We start from the raw sequence: 15155 nt of genomic DNA, 5'->3' as shown, positions 1-15155 counted from the left end.
CCTGTATGCCTACACCTAACCTACACCTACACCTACACCTACAGTTATACCTCCGCCAGTCCCGTTTTCCGTTTGTTCATTTCACCGTGCGTTTCTTTCCCTCTTCGTACTTTTCTCCCTTTACCACATTTCGCGCCGGTTGTTCATCCCCGTAATGGACGAGCCCTGTTTTCGGATATTCATCGCGGATCGCTGCTCGAAACCTCGAAAAGTATTTCTCTCTCGCAGCGGCTGCACGGCGATCGGCTTTGGAAAAGCTGATGCAAGTTCGTTATGCGCGGCAGGCGCAGGAACGATATACTCTCCGTTGCAGTTTAGGAGAGAATTTTCAACTTAATTTCTTTTCCTCCTACGCCGCCTGCAGTATATCCGGTTCGATCCCGAGATTTAAAGTTTCGCTCGCTCTCGCTAAGACGCCCGCGACCCTCGTCCTCTTCCCGTCGTCTGTTGCAAAACTCTTTTTATTCTTATTGCGAATTGCCGGTTCCCGGTTGCGAGTTGTAAGTTTCGAGCTGGCACTGTTCCTCGGTCTTCGGACTTTTTTCCTACCTTGCAATTCTTTCCTCGTACCACCTGCCGCGCAGTCTGGAACTTTCTTTTTCTTCTTCTTCGGTTTTTTTTTTTTTTTTTTTGGTTTTTTTTTTCCACCCCACCCCTGCCAAACTTTTCACCGGTTCTATAATTTACACATTTTATTGGTCGGGAAAGAGAAAATGAAACTCCGGATTCTCTTCTTCAGATCCGTTTTTTGAACGTGGAAATTGGAAAAATTATTCTTGCCGGCGATCGTTTTCGTCGTCTCAAGACTCGGCTCCCTTTCCAACCTTTTTTCATTGCTCGCATCATTGTCGGATATACCTACCGAGTATCATATGTTCCTCGGTCTGTTTCAGGACTCTGAAGGAGACACGCCACTTCACGACGCCATCTCCAAGAAGCGGGACGACATGCTGGCTCTGTTGCTGGATCATGCGGCTGACATAACACTCACAAACAACAATGGATTCAACGCGCTACATCACGCTGCTCTACGTGGAAATCCAAGGTAAGTCTCTGCCTCTCGCTTTTATCAACACCGTGGTCTACTTTGGCGGAGGATATGCTGCAGTGCTTGAGAAGGAATGGCGCCGATGCGTCGTAAAGGCGACTCGAATTTAGACCTAAGAAACGAATTTTTTCATCCCAATACAAAGCCTGGAATTGCGAGGAATTCATTACTGAATTTAGGCGATCTACACCGTGATCAGCGTTCCCCATTTTCCCCCGATGCTTGAGCTATTTCTATACTCGCTTGAATAGACGTTCCAGGAATTTCTTTCATCGGGGGTCATTATAGTATTTTATTTTCCCGAGTCCAATCCGCGATTGAGGATAAATTTTGAGGGAACGGTTCGAGCGACGCGACGGTATATAATCGTCGAAACGAATAAATTTTACCATTTCTATTATACCCTAGCTTAGATTTATGGAAAAGATTATTGGCGGTAAATTAATTTCGTGAGTTATCAGGTCACATTGATTAGCTCGGTCATTTCGATATCTTCTTTATGATACTAGGCGCTCCAATTCTGCCTTATTACGTGACGTTATTCACCCGCCGGTGGATATAAAGTCGAATAAGCCTTATAACTGCAATTTTGCAGAGACGAATTGAGCGGAGGAGAAGGAAAGTATTCCTCTCTCGCGAATCGTGAATTGAATCGATAATTTAATGTTTTGTGGTGAATATTTTTACACCATAGCACCGATTGCGAGAGGCAGTTTTCAGAGTGTGTGCACAACATAAAAATTTTCGTTCTTTATCCTCCTGGTAAAGTGCAATAAAATTCAAGTAATCGAATAATCCGCCGCTGGCAGTGCGAGGAATTTATTTCCGTGCACGTAATTTTGCCCAGTTATATGAGCCAATGTGCGTAGAGCGTACCTGCTGTGCGTTGCGATATTACGCCACGCTTCGTTGTTCATTTTTATTTCTATTACCTCCGTGTTTGCAATTTTTTTTTTTTTTTTGTTTTTTTTCTTTCTATTTTTTCTCTCTTCTTTCCCGTGTTTCTTTTATTACCAGCCTGGGGAAACAAAGGATGCGGATGTCGCTCAAAACGCTCCGCGTATGTTATTGCCGTTCGTCCAATTCTAGTTTTGCTACGATCGCAGTTTCACACAGCCGTCGTTAGGTATTACAACCCCCCCCCCATCCCTCGCCTCACTTCACCTCGCCAAGGGTATGACGTCCACTTCCGAAATTGACAAACCAGAATATCGTTTCCCCTCCCCCTCCTATCCGAATTTCATCGAAAGCCATTCGCGAACTCCGTCCAATCGCGGAAATTGACAATTTTCGAACAAAGCTGAAGAAGGAGGCGGGAGATATCGAGGGAGAAAGTGGAATGAAAATGTGGTTTAAAATAAACGTTCATGCCAAATTTTCTACCCCCATAAACGGTTTGATTGCATAAAACAAATACAACGTTACGAAAGATTTTTTCTTCTGCAATATTTCACATCATATTAACACGAGATTCGCTATAATTTTTTTTGCTATTTACGACAACGGACTCGGCGTTACAGGATAAATAATTAGGTTCGTAAGATTATCAAGCGATTTATCAGGCAGCGAAACGAAACGTTTGAAAAAATGCTTTAATGGCAAAATGCGTGTTTATAGTTTGGAGCCTAAAACAGGGCCGTTTTCACAATAATGTTGGTTTGCGCAGCAACCTATTCGTTTTATGACACATTAAAGCTTCTATACGTCTTTTATCTATGATTACTGCTAGGTGAGAAAAAGGGGGCAAAAGGGGTGATTTCATCCTCTGCAACAATACGATTGATTCAAATTTGAGGATACCAGAAGTTCCAGTCAGTCAGAGATTCGATGATAGGAACAAATTGGAAGAATAATAATCCGTACCTCAGCCGAATATCAGACATCTTGAATCGCTGGAATGAAATACGAAACAATACGGTCAACCTGTGATATACCGACGATATTACCGACAACTCTGTTTATTATGCTACCTACTAACGACGGTGAGAATCGACCGTTAGCCCGGAAAACGGTCGCCCTTGATTTACCGATCCAATTTCAGGAATGTGGTGCGATCGGACGGTCGACGTCACTTCCGTCCTCTTCCGTGGCATCACCGTCGCCCTTGGGACGACGCGGCCACTTTGGCTAGGCAGAAAATAGCCCGAGGGCGACAAATCAAAGAGACAGAGACCGAGCGAACCCCCTGCGTAGATCACTGATCCAAATACCTACTCAGCTGTCGCGAAAGAGGGCAAAATCCGGTAGAATCGTCATCGACCGGATCGGGCGGTCCAATCTGAACTGTCGGAAGGAAAAAATTGTCAACTTTATCATTATCTTACGCTGCAGGTCGAATCGCGTCCTTCGCGATACACTCACTCGATGCTGCGGGGCGAAACGTTGTCGGGTAAAATCGAGGGACAGTCTCGCGATTACTTTTCGTCAGACGGCGATAATTTCTATTCATTTTTATTCCGCTGTTTCGTACGCGTGCGCGTGTGGGAATCCACGAGTTCGGAAGAAAAATAAATCTTATTTCACCAATTTTCATCTTCAAGACTTCAGTGTACACGAGCAGGTGATTGAAATCACTAATATGCAAGAATACTTGATACTTATTTCTCCGAGAGCTAGAACTTTTCGAAAAAAGGAAATATATACCCTAGACTGTATCAAAAAAATCGACTATTTTTTACTTGAATTTTGAAAGAAAAATTGTCGGTATTTTAAGGGTCCTCTGAAGTTCCGCAATTCGAACGCACTCCAGTGACCAATTTCAATTTGGTCCAAGTTGATGAGTTTGCCTTTCATTCAACTTAATAAACAGAACTGAATTTCATCGGTTTCAACATTCGCGAAATCCTTTTCACGTCCACGTCCATCGTCGTTTCTATGGCGGTTATTTTGGCTACCCAAACTGTTCTTCCTTTTATCGAATTTTTTTTTTTTCGAATTTTTTGCTAAAAAATTTGATGCGACCTGCTTCTTCAACGGCCGGTTCAAGGCAACTTCAACGCAACAATAACAGCGGCGACGGAGTAAAGCGAGCGCGTTTCGCCGTGAGAATTCCGGAACGGCATGGGCAGGTGGTTGATTACGTTAGCCACACGTGCCGCGGCCCATAGATGGACGCGCTGTCTGTCTGAGCATCCCTTTGATCTACCTTGCAGCGGACTCTGATTGCCACCCCCACGGCCATCGGCATAGCCTCGGCTTAATCTCGCTTTGTTTTGTTAGGACAGTAGCCGCGGCGCAGCGTGTGTCGCCTCTGTTTCCTACGCCACGCGCTAGCTGGAAAGTTTGCTTTTCACTGTGATTAAAATTGAGTTATGGCAACGCCGTTTGTGGTCGCTCGAAAGTGGTTAGCGCGCCGCCCCTACCGTAGTGAATAAACACCTCGTGTTACGTATTTGCGATAGAATAGCGCATTATTTAGAACTGTGAACCACCCAGGCCTGGAGGGATGAATTTATAGTCGAGATTCCAATCCCAGCTGATTTACAGTCTGTGGAAAATTCCTTTTCAAATCGACCAATTTCAAGCGTCACGATTTTTAATTTTGTTCAAACTTCTCCAGCAGGTGACAGTAGCGTTTCTGAGACACTTAATATATATATATATATATATATATATATATATATATTAAATATTAAAAATATTCTAGGGGAGCAAAATTAAATTAGGGTTTTAAAGATGATAGTGTCATTCAAAAGTTTTAACTATGTTAAAAACGGTGAGGGTCAAAATTGTTCAACTTGACATTAAATGCTTAATTACCTGAAGGTATGCAGAGCGGATCTACATACGATTATACTTTTACAACGTACGGTTTTTCATTAAAAACCAAAGCTACGCAGGTTATTCGTATTTTACTTTAAGTCGGATTCGGCCAGTGCTGGGCCTAAGAATTTGTTACGGACTTACTTCAGGTTTGACATTTGATATCCCGAGTTGGTAATTATGTGCGTATATTTAATGTATGCAGATGAATGGATGAAAGAATAAGGGTGTGAGAAGGCGAGACACAAGGGTGGGACGTGGGGGAATGATGAGAATTTAATCTGCAAAATGCATGGAAGAATATAAATGTTGGATGAGAAAGGGGACGAGAGAAAAATTAGAAATAGTGATAATCGTAATACACAAAAAAAAAAGACGAAAAAAAAATCTAAATGAAAGGATATTATAATAATAAAACGTACGCAATATGAAAAGAAACTGTTCTGTATTTTAATACTTAATTTGCATACGCCGCGTCGTGCTGCATGCGAAATGAAATGGAAATGATTGCAATAAAGGTGTGAAGAAAAAAAAAAAGAAAAGAATAAAAAAAAACTATATAAGAATTTTTTTACGTTAATTCATGCATATTTATCGGCATACATGCATAACGGTATGCATTTGCGGTATCAACAACCGCTACCCGGTATCGATTCAAAATAGCGTTTACTTTATCCGCATATACTTATGTTGTACATTCGTTTGTTCCACGTTGGCAATCTCTCTCGCAGTACTGTCGTGTAAGGAGAATATTCTGTATCGGAAAAAAGTTTATCCAATTTATAATCGCATAATACAAAATAAAAGAAGAGGACAAAATACTCACATTACACTGTGGATTCCGTTTGGAGGCAACATTTTTTTTCACTCTCACCTAAAAAACTTGTAGACAGAAAGAAAAACAATCGTCGCAAAAGGATATCTCTTGAGTCCAATTTTGAAACGATACTGTCCGAGTTCGAAGTTTTTCAATTTAAATAACGTAGAGACGTCATTGTTTCAAATTTTTACGAATCAGTTATATATTCAAATAGACCAGTACAGCTACTTTCAAAAAATTTAACGCAGTTTAAAATCGATTTATTAGTCAATCAAAGCTCATTTGATCAAAAACGAATTTCATAAAAAAAATAAACAAAAAAAAAATCATGCAAGTCGTTATGAATAACTATTCGAATAAAATTGAAATCACTAATATGCAAATAATTTGGCCAATAAATTACGTTTTCTAATTCCCTGTGTTGATGCAATAAGTAATGGATCATCGAAGGATGTGAGCTATCGAAAGGATAAACTGGTTCACAGAAGTGGAAAAATCCTCATGACTCAATTTTTTAGTTAATTTATTTTTTATTTATTTTTTTTTTTTTGCAAATTTAAAGCACACCTTAAACAACTCTTTCAGAGGTACGTTGAATCTATCGAACGGATTTCGATGAAATTTAGGGTTTTATATGATACGAATCCGTCATCAGAATTTTTCACACTTTAATTATTTTCAAGAATTGTAAAATTAATATTTTTGTAAAAAAAAAAATAAAAAAAAAAATGATGAACTTATGTTTAACAAACTATCCTGAAATTTCAAAAGCTCAAAAGTGCAACTCTGGTCACTTTATTCGCAGAAAAAATAAGAAAAAACAGCATAAAACGAAGTTGTGTACTCGGAGAGTGCCGCTGCCTCGCAAAGGGTTCAGAAATGACTCGGTTTTCAAATATGATAATTTTTTTTTTAAAAGTGGCTACACTGGTCCGCTTAATGATATGGAATTGATCTTGGAAGCATTATTTTGTAAGGAATGAAATTCTCTACATTATTCAGGTAAATCCGTAGCTCAAACGGTTCAAAAGTTATAAGCTCCCTGGCTCGAAAGTCGATTTTATGTAAAAATTCATCTTTAAACGTCTTTAGTGGCGAAACCATCGACTTTACAGCAGAAATTCAAATCACCCTTTTGCCCAAAGAATTTAATCCTATGTAAGATGCTGCCGAGGCCGAGTGATAACAATTGGAATTTTTCTTTTTCCAATTATATCTTCCTCACGTTACTTAAAAAAGAAGCCTCCGAAATTCCGAGATCAGCGATCTTTTACAATTGGATTTAGGATACACCCTTTTTTCTCATTTGTAAAAAAAATTTTCCAAGTCCGAGTAAAAAAGAAAAGAAAAAATATTGCCTCGAAACGAAACACCCTGAAACACACGCGGTTTTCATTTTATCAAAAGGGCTTGAAGACGTCGCAAACGTAAATATACACGTATGTAGGTACACACCGGAAGGATGCTAATCCAGAAACAATTTTCATCCCCGTGGACACGGGGATTAATATCTCGATTCGATATTCAGCCTGTGTCGACTCGAGCGACGCGACGCGACGAACAGGACCAGGGCTTAACACTAATAGCTGCGCAGGAGTCCCGACATCCCGAGACTGGACCCGGACTCGGGAGCATCGTTAGATCTATATGGAGTTATAATAGCTCTCGTGTTAAATCGGATGAGAGCGAAATCGTTTGGAAGTAACTCTTGCCCCGCAGGGTGGCGCACGGCGGTCTGTGTATTGTATCCACGTTCACTTGCACATCGGGCAGTGCTATAAGCGACGATGCTGCGAACCCCGGAGCGACCAGAGCCGACCACCACTCCCACAGCGGTGGCACTCGCGCCTGCACGAATTAGGTATTCATGTATTGTCCTACATTTTGCATCCCTAATCCCAAAAGTTCCAACGACGCCGCCAAGAGCTCGACGGATCATAATTGCATTATCGTGACTCTCTTGCCTCCGACGTTACTTCGCGAAAGATACCGGCGAATATATTTTTTCTCCTCATACTGCGCGTGAATACCCGACTCGATAGCCTTGTTATTCAAACAGGCAGACCTCGTTCACTCGTTCCGTATTGTCAGTGTGAATTACTGGTCACGAATACAGTTTTTTTTTCAGATTTTCTTCTCCGTTATCGCCGTTTTTACTAAATTTTTTTTCCAACGGTGGTAGACCGATGCAAATTAAAAAATATCATTCTGTTTGTAAAAAAAAGTCACACAGATCCGACGTCAGCTGATCAGCACGGTACTTTAACCGATAGTTAATAGTTGATCGACGCTGCGAAGAACCCATGCGAATGATAAATCGAGAACACTGTATTAGGAAGAAAGAAGAGCGTCGCGAAACTCTGAAGATAATTAAGAAATATCTGCGCGCGTGTGTGTGTGTGTGTATTCCGGTCTGATGGGTAGAGCCGTGACAAGGTATTAGCGCGCGGTGATCCCGAATGCTATCAAGCTGAACAAGGTTCTTCCTCCAGTCTGGCGAGCCTGAGGTATTTCCTCCCATATCCGAGCTCGAGAAGCATATCGGGATCGGATTTCGGTGGGAGAACGACGCTCTTCCCGGCATACATATATCTCAACCCCGAGACGACGTGCCGTTGCTGCGGCTGCGGCTGCACCGCACGAGTCCTTCCGGAACGTCGGACAGGAGATATTCCCGAGTTTGGAGGCGGTGCTCATCCCTGTTTCCAATTCCCGCTCCTCCTCCTATTTTCCGTGCTTGGAAAATTCGCGATCAGATAATTCAGGGATGAATTCAAGACCGAGGGAGAAGTATCGAGTCTTTTTAAACATAATCCGGATTATATCGGCCCGGCGCGGCGCGGAGAGGTGTTCCTGCGTTGCACGCTAACGAATCACCATCTTGATAACCTCCGTGTAACCAGGGAAATAAACAAAGTACAGGGGAACGAGAAGACTCTCGACTAACTCCAGTAACCGCGCGGCCGAGCAAAATTAGCGATAATTACGTGTATAGTCCGGGGCAAGAAAGCCAGCTCTCGCTGCAGAATCAGCCCCAACAAACTTCTAATCAGATTTCAGATCTTTCGCGATGATAAGAGCTTGCGTATGCAAACGTGCCTCGACGAATAGACGTTTCTATACAGTCGCCAGTTAGTCTCGCGTTGTGTTTACTAAAGAACCAAGGTAATCAGCGGTACGGTTCGTTCAACCCCTACTCCTTAACTTTATTGTTCAAAAGTGTGCGTCTTACGAAACCCACATCAAGTATCCCTTCTCCGTCGAGTTCTTCGAACGATGAAATTTCTCTCAAGCTTTTAACATCCTAACCTGATAAATTGAAGAATTTGTTATTCAGGGAATAAACGTTTCAATTTTTTTTCTTTCTCCTACCTCAAACTCGTGAAATTTATCCAAGTTACGTGAAATAAAATTTGCAACCTAACTGGACCTTAATATTCTTTCATTTTAACGCTTAGTACTAGAAATACCCGCTAGAGGCGTTACCCACGTGACGTCACGCACTTGCAGCGAATAGCAGGCCGTTGTTTGAATCGCACAGAAAAGGAGGCGTAAAATTTGAACCTCGAAAATAATGAAACCTGCGAGAAAGTGTTTGAAAAAGTTGACAAAAAATGGTCTTCTCACACTTTCGAAACTAAATTTGTTTTGTCAGACCTCGCAGTCTCCCCCCCGCTTCATCCCCATTTTCTACCCGATGGTATGGCCGGGACCAATTCAGTCAACCGAAACTCTGAAATTAACCCGTCCAATTATTTACACCATTGCCTCGTAGTGCTCTGAAGTTTACAGTTTTACAACCGCTAGAGTATCGTTACAATCCCCGAGAGAATATTACCCAGAATTCCATCAGTTTTAGCCCAAGGTCCAACCGGAAATTACCTCACAATGTTCCTCTCCGGCAATGACGCAGGCGGTTGCACAGGCTGTCAGAAAATCTTCGTGTGACCGCGATTTCAGTTACCGTTGGTGAAAAATTACTTGATATAAAATTAAGGATGTAGAAGAAAAACAGAAAAACGGTGAAAGGAACGAACGGAAACACTTGGCAATTCAATGTGCGGGACTAGATTTTTCCGCCGATTGTTCCCGGTCGAAAAGGCATCGCGTATATAGCTACTTTTCTTCGATTGATTTAACAATTCGGATCACTCGGCAGCTGCCACGGGCGCTCAGGAAGACAGGGCAAGAAATGACGTCGCGTTTGCGAAATCTTTCAAAGCTTCCGGAGTAGGGATAGAGTTTCCGGGTCAGTGGGCCGCTAAGCTGACTTGGTTCGGTCCCTCGCCATCATCCCCTCCGAGTTTCCTACTCGACCCCTTCCTCTCTCCCCTCTCGCTCTCTTTTCCTCTTCCCCTCTCTCCGTGCAGCTCCCTCGGAAATTGGATAGTTGCTTCCAATTCTCTGTAGAACCGTTGTACACGATGACGTAGGCAGGTACAGACGCTAACCAGTCTCTCCCTTTGTCTACGTTCCTGCTTTGTCTTCATTTTATTCAACTCTCTATTCTACCGCCGTTTCTTCTGTATTATACCTATATTTTCAACGATCTATTCTGTGGAAAATTAACGACTACGCTCGAATCATAATTATCCATTCTTGAGCTTCGTCGACGGTATAGATTTGCTCCACTTAATACCCTTGGATTGAATAATTTTCTCCATCGAGTCCAATACCTCCAAGAAAATCAAAACGAAATGACTATGAAATATTCATTTTGGCAAACGAACTCTCCAGCGATTTGTCATGTATTCGGTGAACATATTTACGAGAAATCCAATCGAAAATATATCCAGGCAAATGAGGGCTGAGCTTCGGCACGATTCTAATTGCGGGCTCAGATTATGCAGGTACCGTAGAATGTGCTTCGTACAAGCGAAACTCGGCAGGATCGCGTGGCTTTCGTAATAAGCGTGCATTCCCGAAAACACCCCCGGGTTTACGGAGTAAGATCAAAGTGCCTACTCGCTCCGAGACCCGGTTAGCTAGTTTTTAGAAGGAAGTTTACTCGAATAGGAATGTCTTATGCTATTACCTACGGACTGCATACTTTATCGTCGACGGAACGGGGACTGCAGGTATAACCGTCGTCTAGCGCGTTCGCGAGGTATTCAAATCTACAGACCGGCTCAGTCTGTTAGTTCTTATTAATTATTTTCTCTTCATGTGCCATATATCGCTTCTATTCGTACTTTGCGTCGCCACGTTTCAACCAATTACACAAACGGAATATGGAGTCGACATGCAAGCATCGTTATTCTCACGGGCTTATCGTTGTGATTCAGGTGTCAGCTTTAAGATTCAGAAATACACGAAACCTCGCTTCTTGTAATTTATTTAATCGGTGAGATAATTTTCATTCGTATTTCTCGTTAAATACCTACCGCTTGATACTTGTAACAAGTATTTGTACCCAGGTATATATCTGTGAGTCTGAACCGTAATCAGAAGTTGATCAAGGGTCGTTTGGGGCTAATAGATTTTAAAGAAACGCCTCTGCAGGATAGATTGCAGTTTGCGAAGCCAGTTTTACCTAGATCTAGTTCTCCCTACGGATTTAACTCTTCTTTGAGGATTAGCGACTGATTGCGAAATTGCGTCTTTATAGAGGCGATAATCTTTCCTACAGTCTAGTCGACTGCTTCCAGTAATTCAGCGTCTCGAATCGATTTTCAACCGAATAATCGGGCGTTTACCGCATTTTGCGTATTTTTGTTTCTCGTTTTCGCTATAATCTTTCATAAATGAGATTGAAAAAAAAAAAAAAACTGGAGATATGTTTCGTTAACGTTACAACACGGTAATTCACCGTTGATTCCTTCACCTTGCTAAAAGCCTGTAAAATTATACGACACATAGTTTCAAAGGAGTTTTGCTCGCGAGACGCCGACGGCTTGGAAACTCTCTTCGAGAGGGGATTCTTGACTCTTATCCCCTATGTTTTTTTCCCCCTTTATCTTCCTTCTCGAAGATCTGATCCCCGCCAACTTTCAACGATAAGCCTATTCGCATATCCAAAATCTCTAGCGGGATTCCTTCTCTCTCTCATTCCTTCTCTCTCCTTCTCAATAGTAATTGCTGGCAAAGCTTCGGCACGACGCGGTGCCGATATGATTGTACGGGGTGAGCGATAAGTGAGCCATGTAGTTTGGCCCGTGGAGCAACGGTGGCGCGGGGTAATTCTAGACGGGAGGTTACGTTACGTACGTCAGGAGGTAAAATTCGTTCTGAAACTGAAATTTGTCCAACGTACCGGAAGGCCGGGATTACACTTGGCTCGCTCCGCTGCACGCCGCGTCGCGCTGAGCGGAAGACGTCCAAAGAGGAGGGAGGGTGAAGAGATCGGGATGACGACGAAGGGGAAAAAGAAGCCGGGGGTAACAAAGTGTCAAAGTTTTAATCCAAGACACGAAGTCTCGCGAAGGAGATGATAGGGCGGTGTTGCCGGGTGTGTGGAGGGAGGAGGGACTCTTTGTAATCGGAGTTTTCCACTTTTTCTCGACTCCTTCTTTCTTCTTCCACTTCTCCTTCTTCACCCGTTTTCCTTCGCTTCCTCAACTCCAAAGACTCGCCGACTCGGGTGTTAGCCGGATACGAAGACGCCGAGAGGGTTCCTCCTTCCTTCCGCCTAGTAATAGTGCAAACGTGGGCGTGCCCGAACCTGGATTTACAGAATTTATCACTTGAATTCCCTGTAAAGGATTAGCAGACATTCCCTTATACCCCGTAGGGTCTTCGTGTACCCGTAGACTCGATGCCTACCCTCGGGTTCCGTTCCTCTTATGAGGATATAGCCGAGTGTGATGTTTTCCAAATCTCCTTGCCTCCTAGCCTTACCGTATATACATCCAGATATTGTGTCTTTCCTCCCGATCTGTGGCTTACAGTTTGCAGTTTCGAGTTTACACTACGCCAGCTATGCTTGCAGCTGCAAATGACCTTTTAATCGTCAGCGGTGTCTTTGCTGCGAAACTTTCACCCGATTACGTCAGTCGACTGATCCTGTGCCCAAAGGATACACGGGCACAGGATGTTACGGATACACTTGGGGGCTTCGAAACTTGTACAGGTTTAAACGACTTCTCATATGAAAACCATAAAACATTATACTCGAACTTTGGGTTTTATTTTGTTTTCAAAGAGGGATGCAACAATTTCCAACAACTTTTGTTCGTTAGTTGCCTTCTTTGTTGGGTTTAATTCGGTTCGTGGAAAAAAGTGGCTGAGAAAAACTTGGACTAAAAATATTGTTCTTTCGTCCAATTATACTTACACAAGGGTTGTTAAAAGTTCGAGAATTCTTTTCCGGTTCATTTGTAGAATCGATTCTTTCAATCGTGGATTGTGTGCCGTTACAGTCGTTTCAGGATATTTTGTACAACGAAACGGTGCCGGATTATTTTCATTTTTTATTGATGAAGCGATAGGGAGAATCTCCAGAGACAGGAAGATGTAGACGAGGTGAGAGGGAACGGGTCAATACTTTGCGAGTCTTAAATTGTCCGACGTGGAGTCAAGTTCTTCTGAAAATACGATACGCCGCGGAGATTTTTTACGATGCTAGAATTAGGTTAGCAGGGTTTTCCTTGAACGCGAAGCCAAGCGCTGAACTGGATCGTCTGCCAATTTCGGGATTCCAAACACCCTTGAGGTTCTTTTCCCTCGAATATCTCGCCTTCTGTATTCGTATCCTTTTGTGATCTACACGTGCGGGAAAGTTTTCGGGAGGTATCTTAACGGTGATTAAGAGCCCTCCATTCATCTTCTCGCTCATGTGTAAGGTATATAAATATTAAGGGTTGGATTCTGTCGTTGTTCAACCGTTGTTATCCAGTTTCACGCTCTTGACGCCAAGTTATGCTCGACCCATTTTATTTTCTTTATTTTTCGTGCATTCGCGATTCTTTTACAATCTCGATCCTCTCTCGTTTTCTACTCAAGAGCAGCAGCAGCAGCAGCAGCTCCCTGTCGTAAGTTCTTTTATACTTAGCCCATTATTCTTGGATGATATTAAGTTTGGAAATGCGCTTTTAAAAAGTGGATAGGAAAAAGTTTCATCACGCCCACATCCCACAAATGAGAAAAAGAACGAAGAAGGTAAAGATAAAGAAAGAGACAACGAAGATTTAGTAAATTTATCGTAAAAATTGGGTCGTTTCGAAAAAAGATCCTTGAGAATTGATTGGACTCGTTTACGTCGATAAGCAGGAAGAGAGAAAAAATGATGAAAGAGAGGACGAGGAAAAGAGAAGTGCGTGAAGTTTCGATGAAGGGAGCCGCGCTCCGCGAACCTTTCCTTCGGTATAAATCCTCCACGGGTTGAAGATACGTTCCACCTTAATTCGTCGTATGATTCAAAAAAAAAAAAAAAAAGAAAAAAAAAGTGAAAGTTTTTAAACTTTCGGGGAGGATAAAGTTGATACCTTGAGTGTTGAACACGAGATTCTGTTCCTCCGTTGCTTTCTACTATCCTGCAGGAGGTATAAATCAACGTTAAAGTTTCGGTCCGATCGCCGGGAGGACAGCGTTTTTCGCTTGAGCTTTTGAGAGCCGACCCTGCAGGGATCTCGGGGAAAGAGATGGAGCCGATTCCTTAGGTGAGGATAAATTTGAGGAAATATTTTCATATTTTAGTAGGCGCCAATGGCACGGCGGGTGCGCCGTTTTTTTCACATACCCACGTGCACACACATCGACGGAGCTTTAGTGCCTATACCAGCTACTGCATGCCCTTCCAGCCCTTTACCCATCCTGCCAATGTTTTTCTCGCATCCCTTCTGTTTACCCTCGAGGCCGAAAGACACGTCGAGGAGCTCCCTGTCATTCGCTTCCGATCCCAAACTACCGAATTTGCTTGTTTTCTTCGTGTCTAGAATATCCGTATTCTTACGTCGACAAATATTGGCTGAAAAAAATTGACTGGAGAAAAAAGCGGTATGCTAGAAAGCTGAGAGAATTCGCCGTTGTGGAAATCCAAAAACGGCTTACCGGCAATTTTTGAGGAACTTCATAGGATCATCGAAACCTCTTTGAGTCCGTTTCTTGTGAGGTTGGAAAAAAGGTATTCGTTTATTTATCATAATTTAAAATTGAAACGAACTTTTTCACACGTGTATTATAATTCAATAAATGTCGAGATATCTGCAAACCTTGTATAATAATTCTCAGTATTCCGAATAGAACGTCTGGTGCGATCTAGAGGAAATCCTCGGAAACGTACCGCGTTGTCTTTCGTAACTGCAATATACAGGTATATTAGCTGGAGCAAGAACTTTGGCGCAATTCTCCTTATACTTGGTATACACGCCAATAGTAACCGGAGTTCTGACTTCGCGTTGAGAACACACTGAACGTACAACATGCACGCTTACGTAGCGCTGAACACGGCTTGGCCAGACTAGTTTCACTTTATGCATACATTATACCAGCTCGAGTTCCACTATGTGGCTTGGCCCATCTGCCTACATCCACGTATATCTATGGAAATCCTATGCGATGGCCATCTCCTTGCCTCCAGTTCCGCGA

At 42.6% G+C, this 15155-nt stretch overlaps 1 protein-coding gene across 3 annotated transcripts in view; it reads left to right on the top strand.

The window, feature by feature from the left end:
* LOC107217020 (E3 ubiquitin-protein ligase MIB1) overlaps window positions 1–15155 on the top strand; it is a 249637-nt gene that overhangs the window by 53076 nt on the left and 181406 nt on the right. For all 3 annotated transcript variants that reach the window (XM_046732501.1, XM_046732500.1, XM_015654374.2), the window contains exon 9: window positions 894–1045. In XM_046732501.1, coding sequence (XP_046588457.1) covers window positions 894–1045 — 152 coding nt within the window. The remainder of the gene's footprint in view (window positions 1–893; window positions 1046–15155) is intronic.

This window comes from Neodiprion lecontei, chromosome 2, assembly GCF_021901455.1.
Source record: "Neodiprion lecontei isolate iyNeoLeco1 chromosome 2, iyNeoLeco1.1, whole genome shotgun sequence".
NCBI lineage: Eukaryota > Metazoa > Arthropoda > Insecta > Hymenoptera > Diprionidae > Neodiprion > Neodiprion lecontei.
Note: the sequence above shows the minus strand (reverse complement) of the source record. Positions and strands in the feature narration are given on the sequence as shown.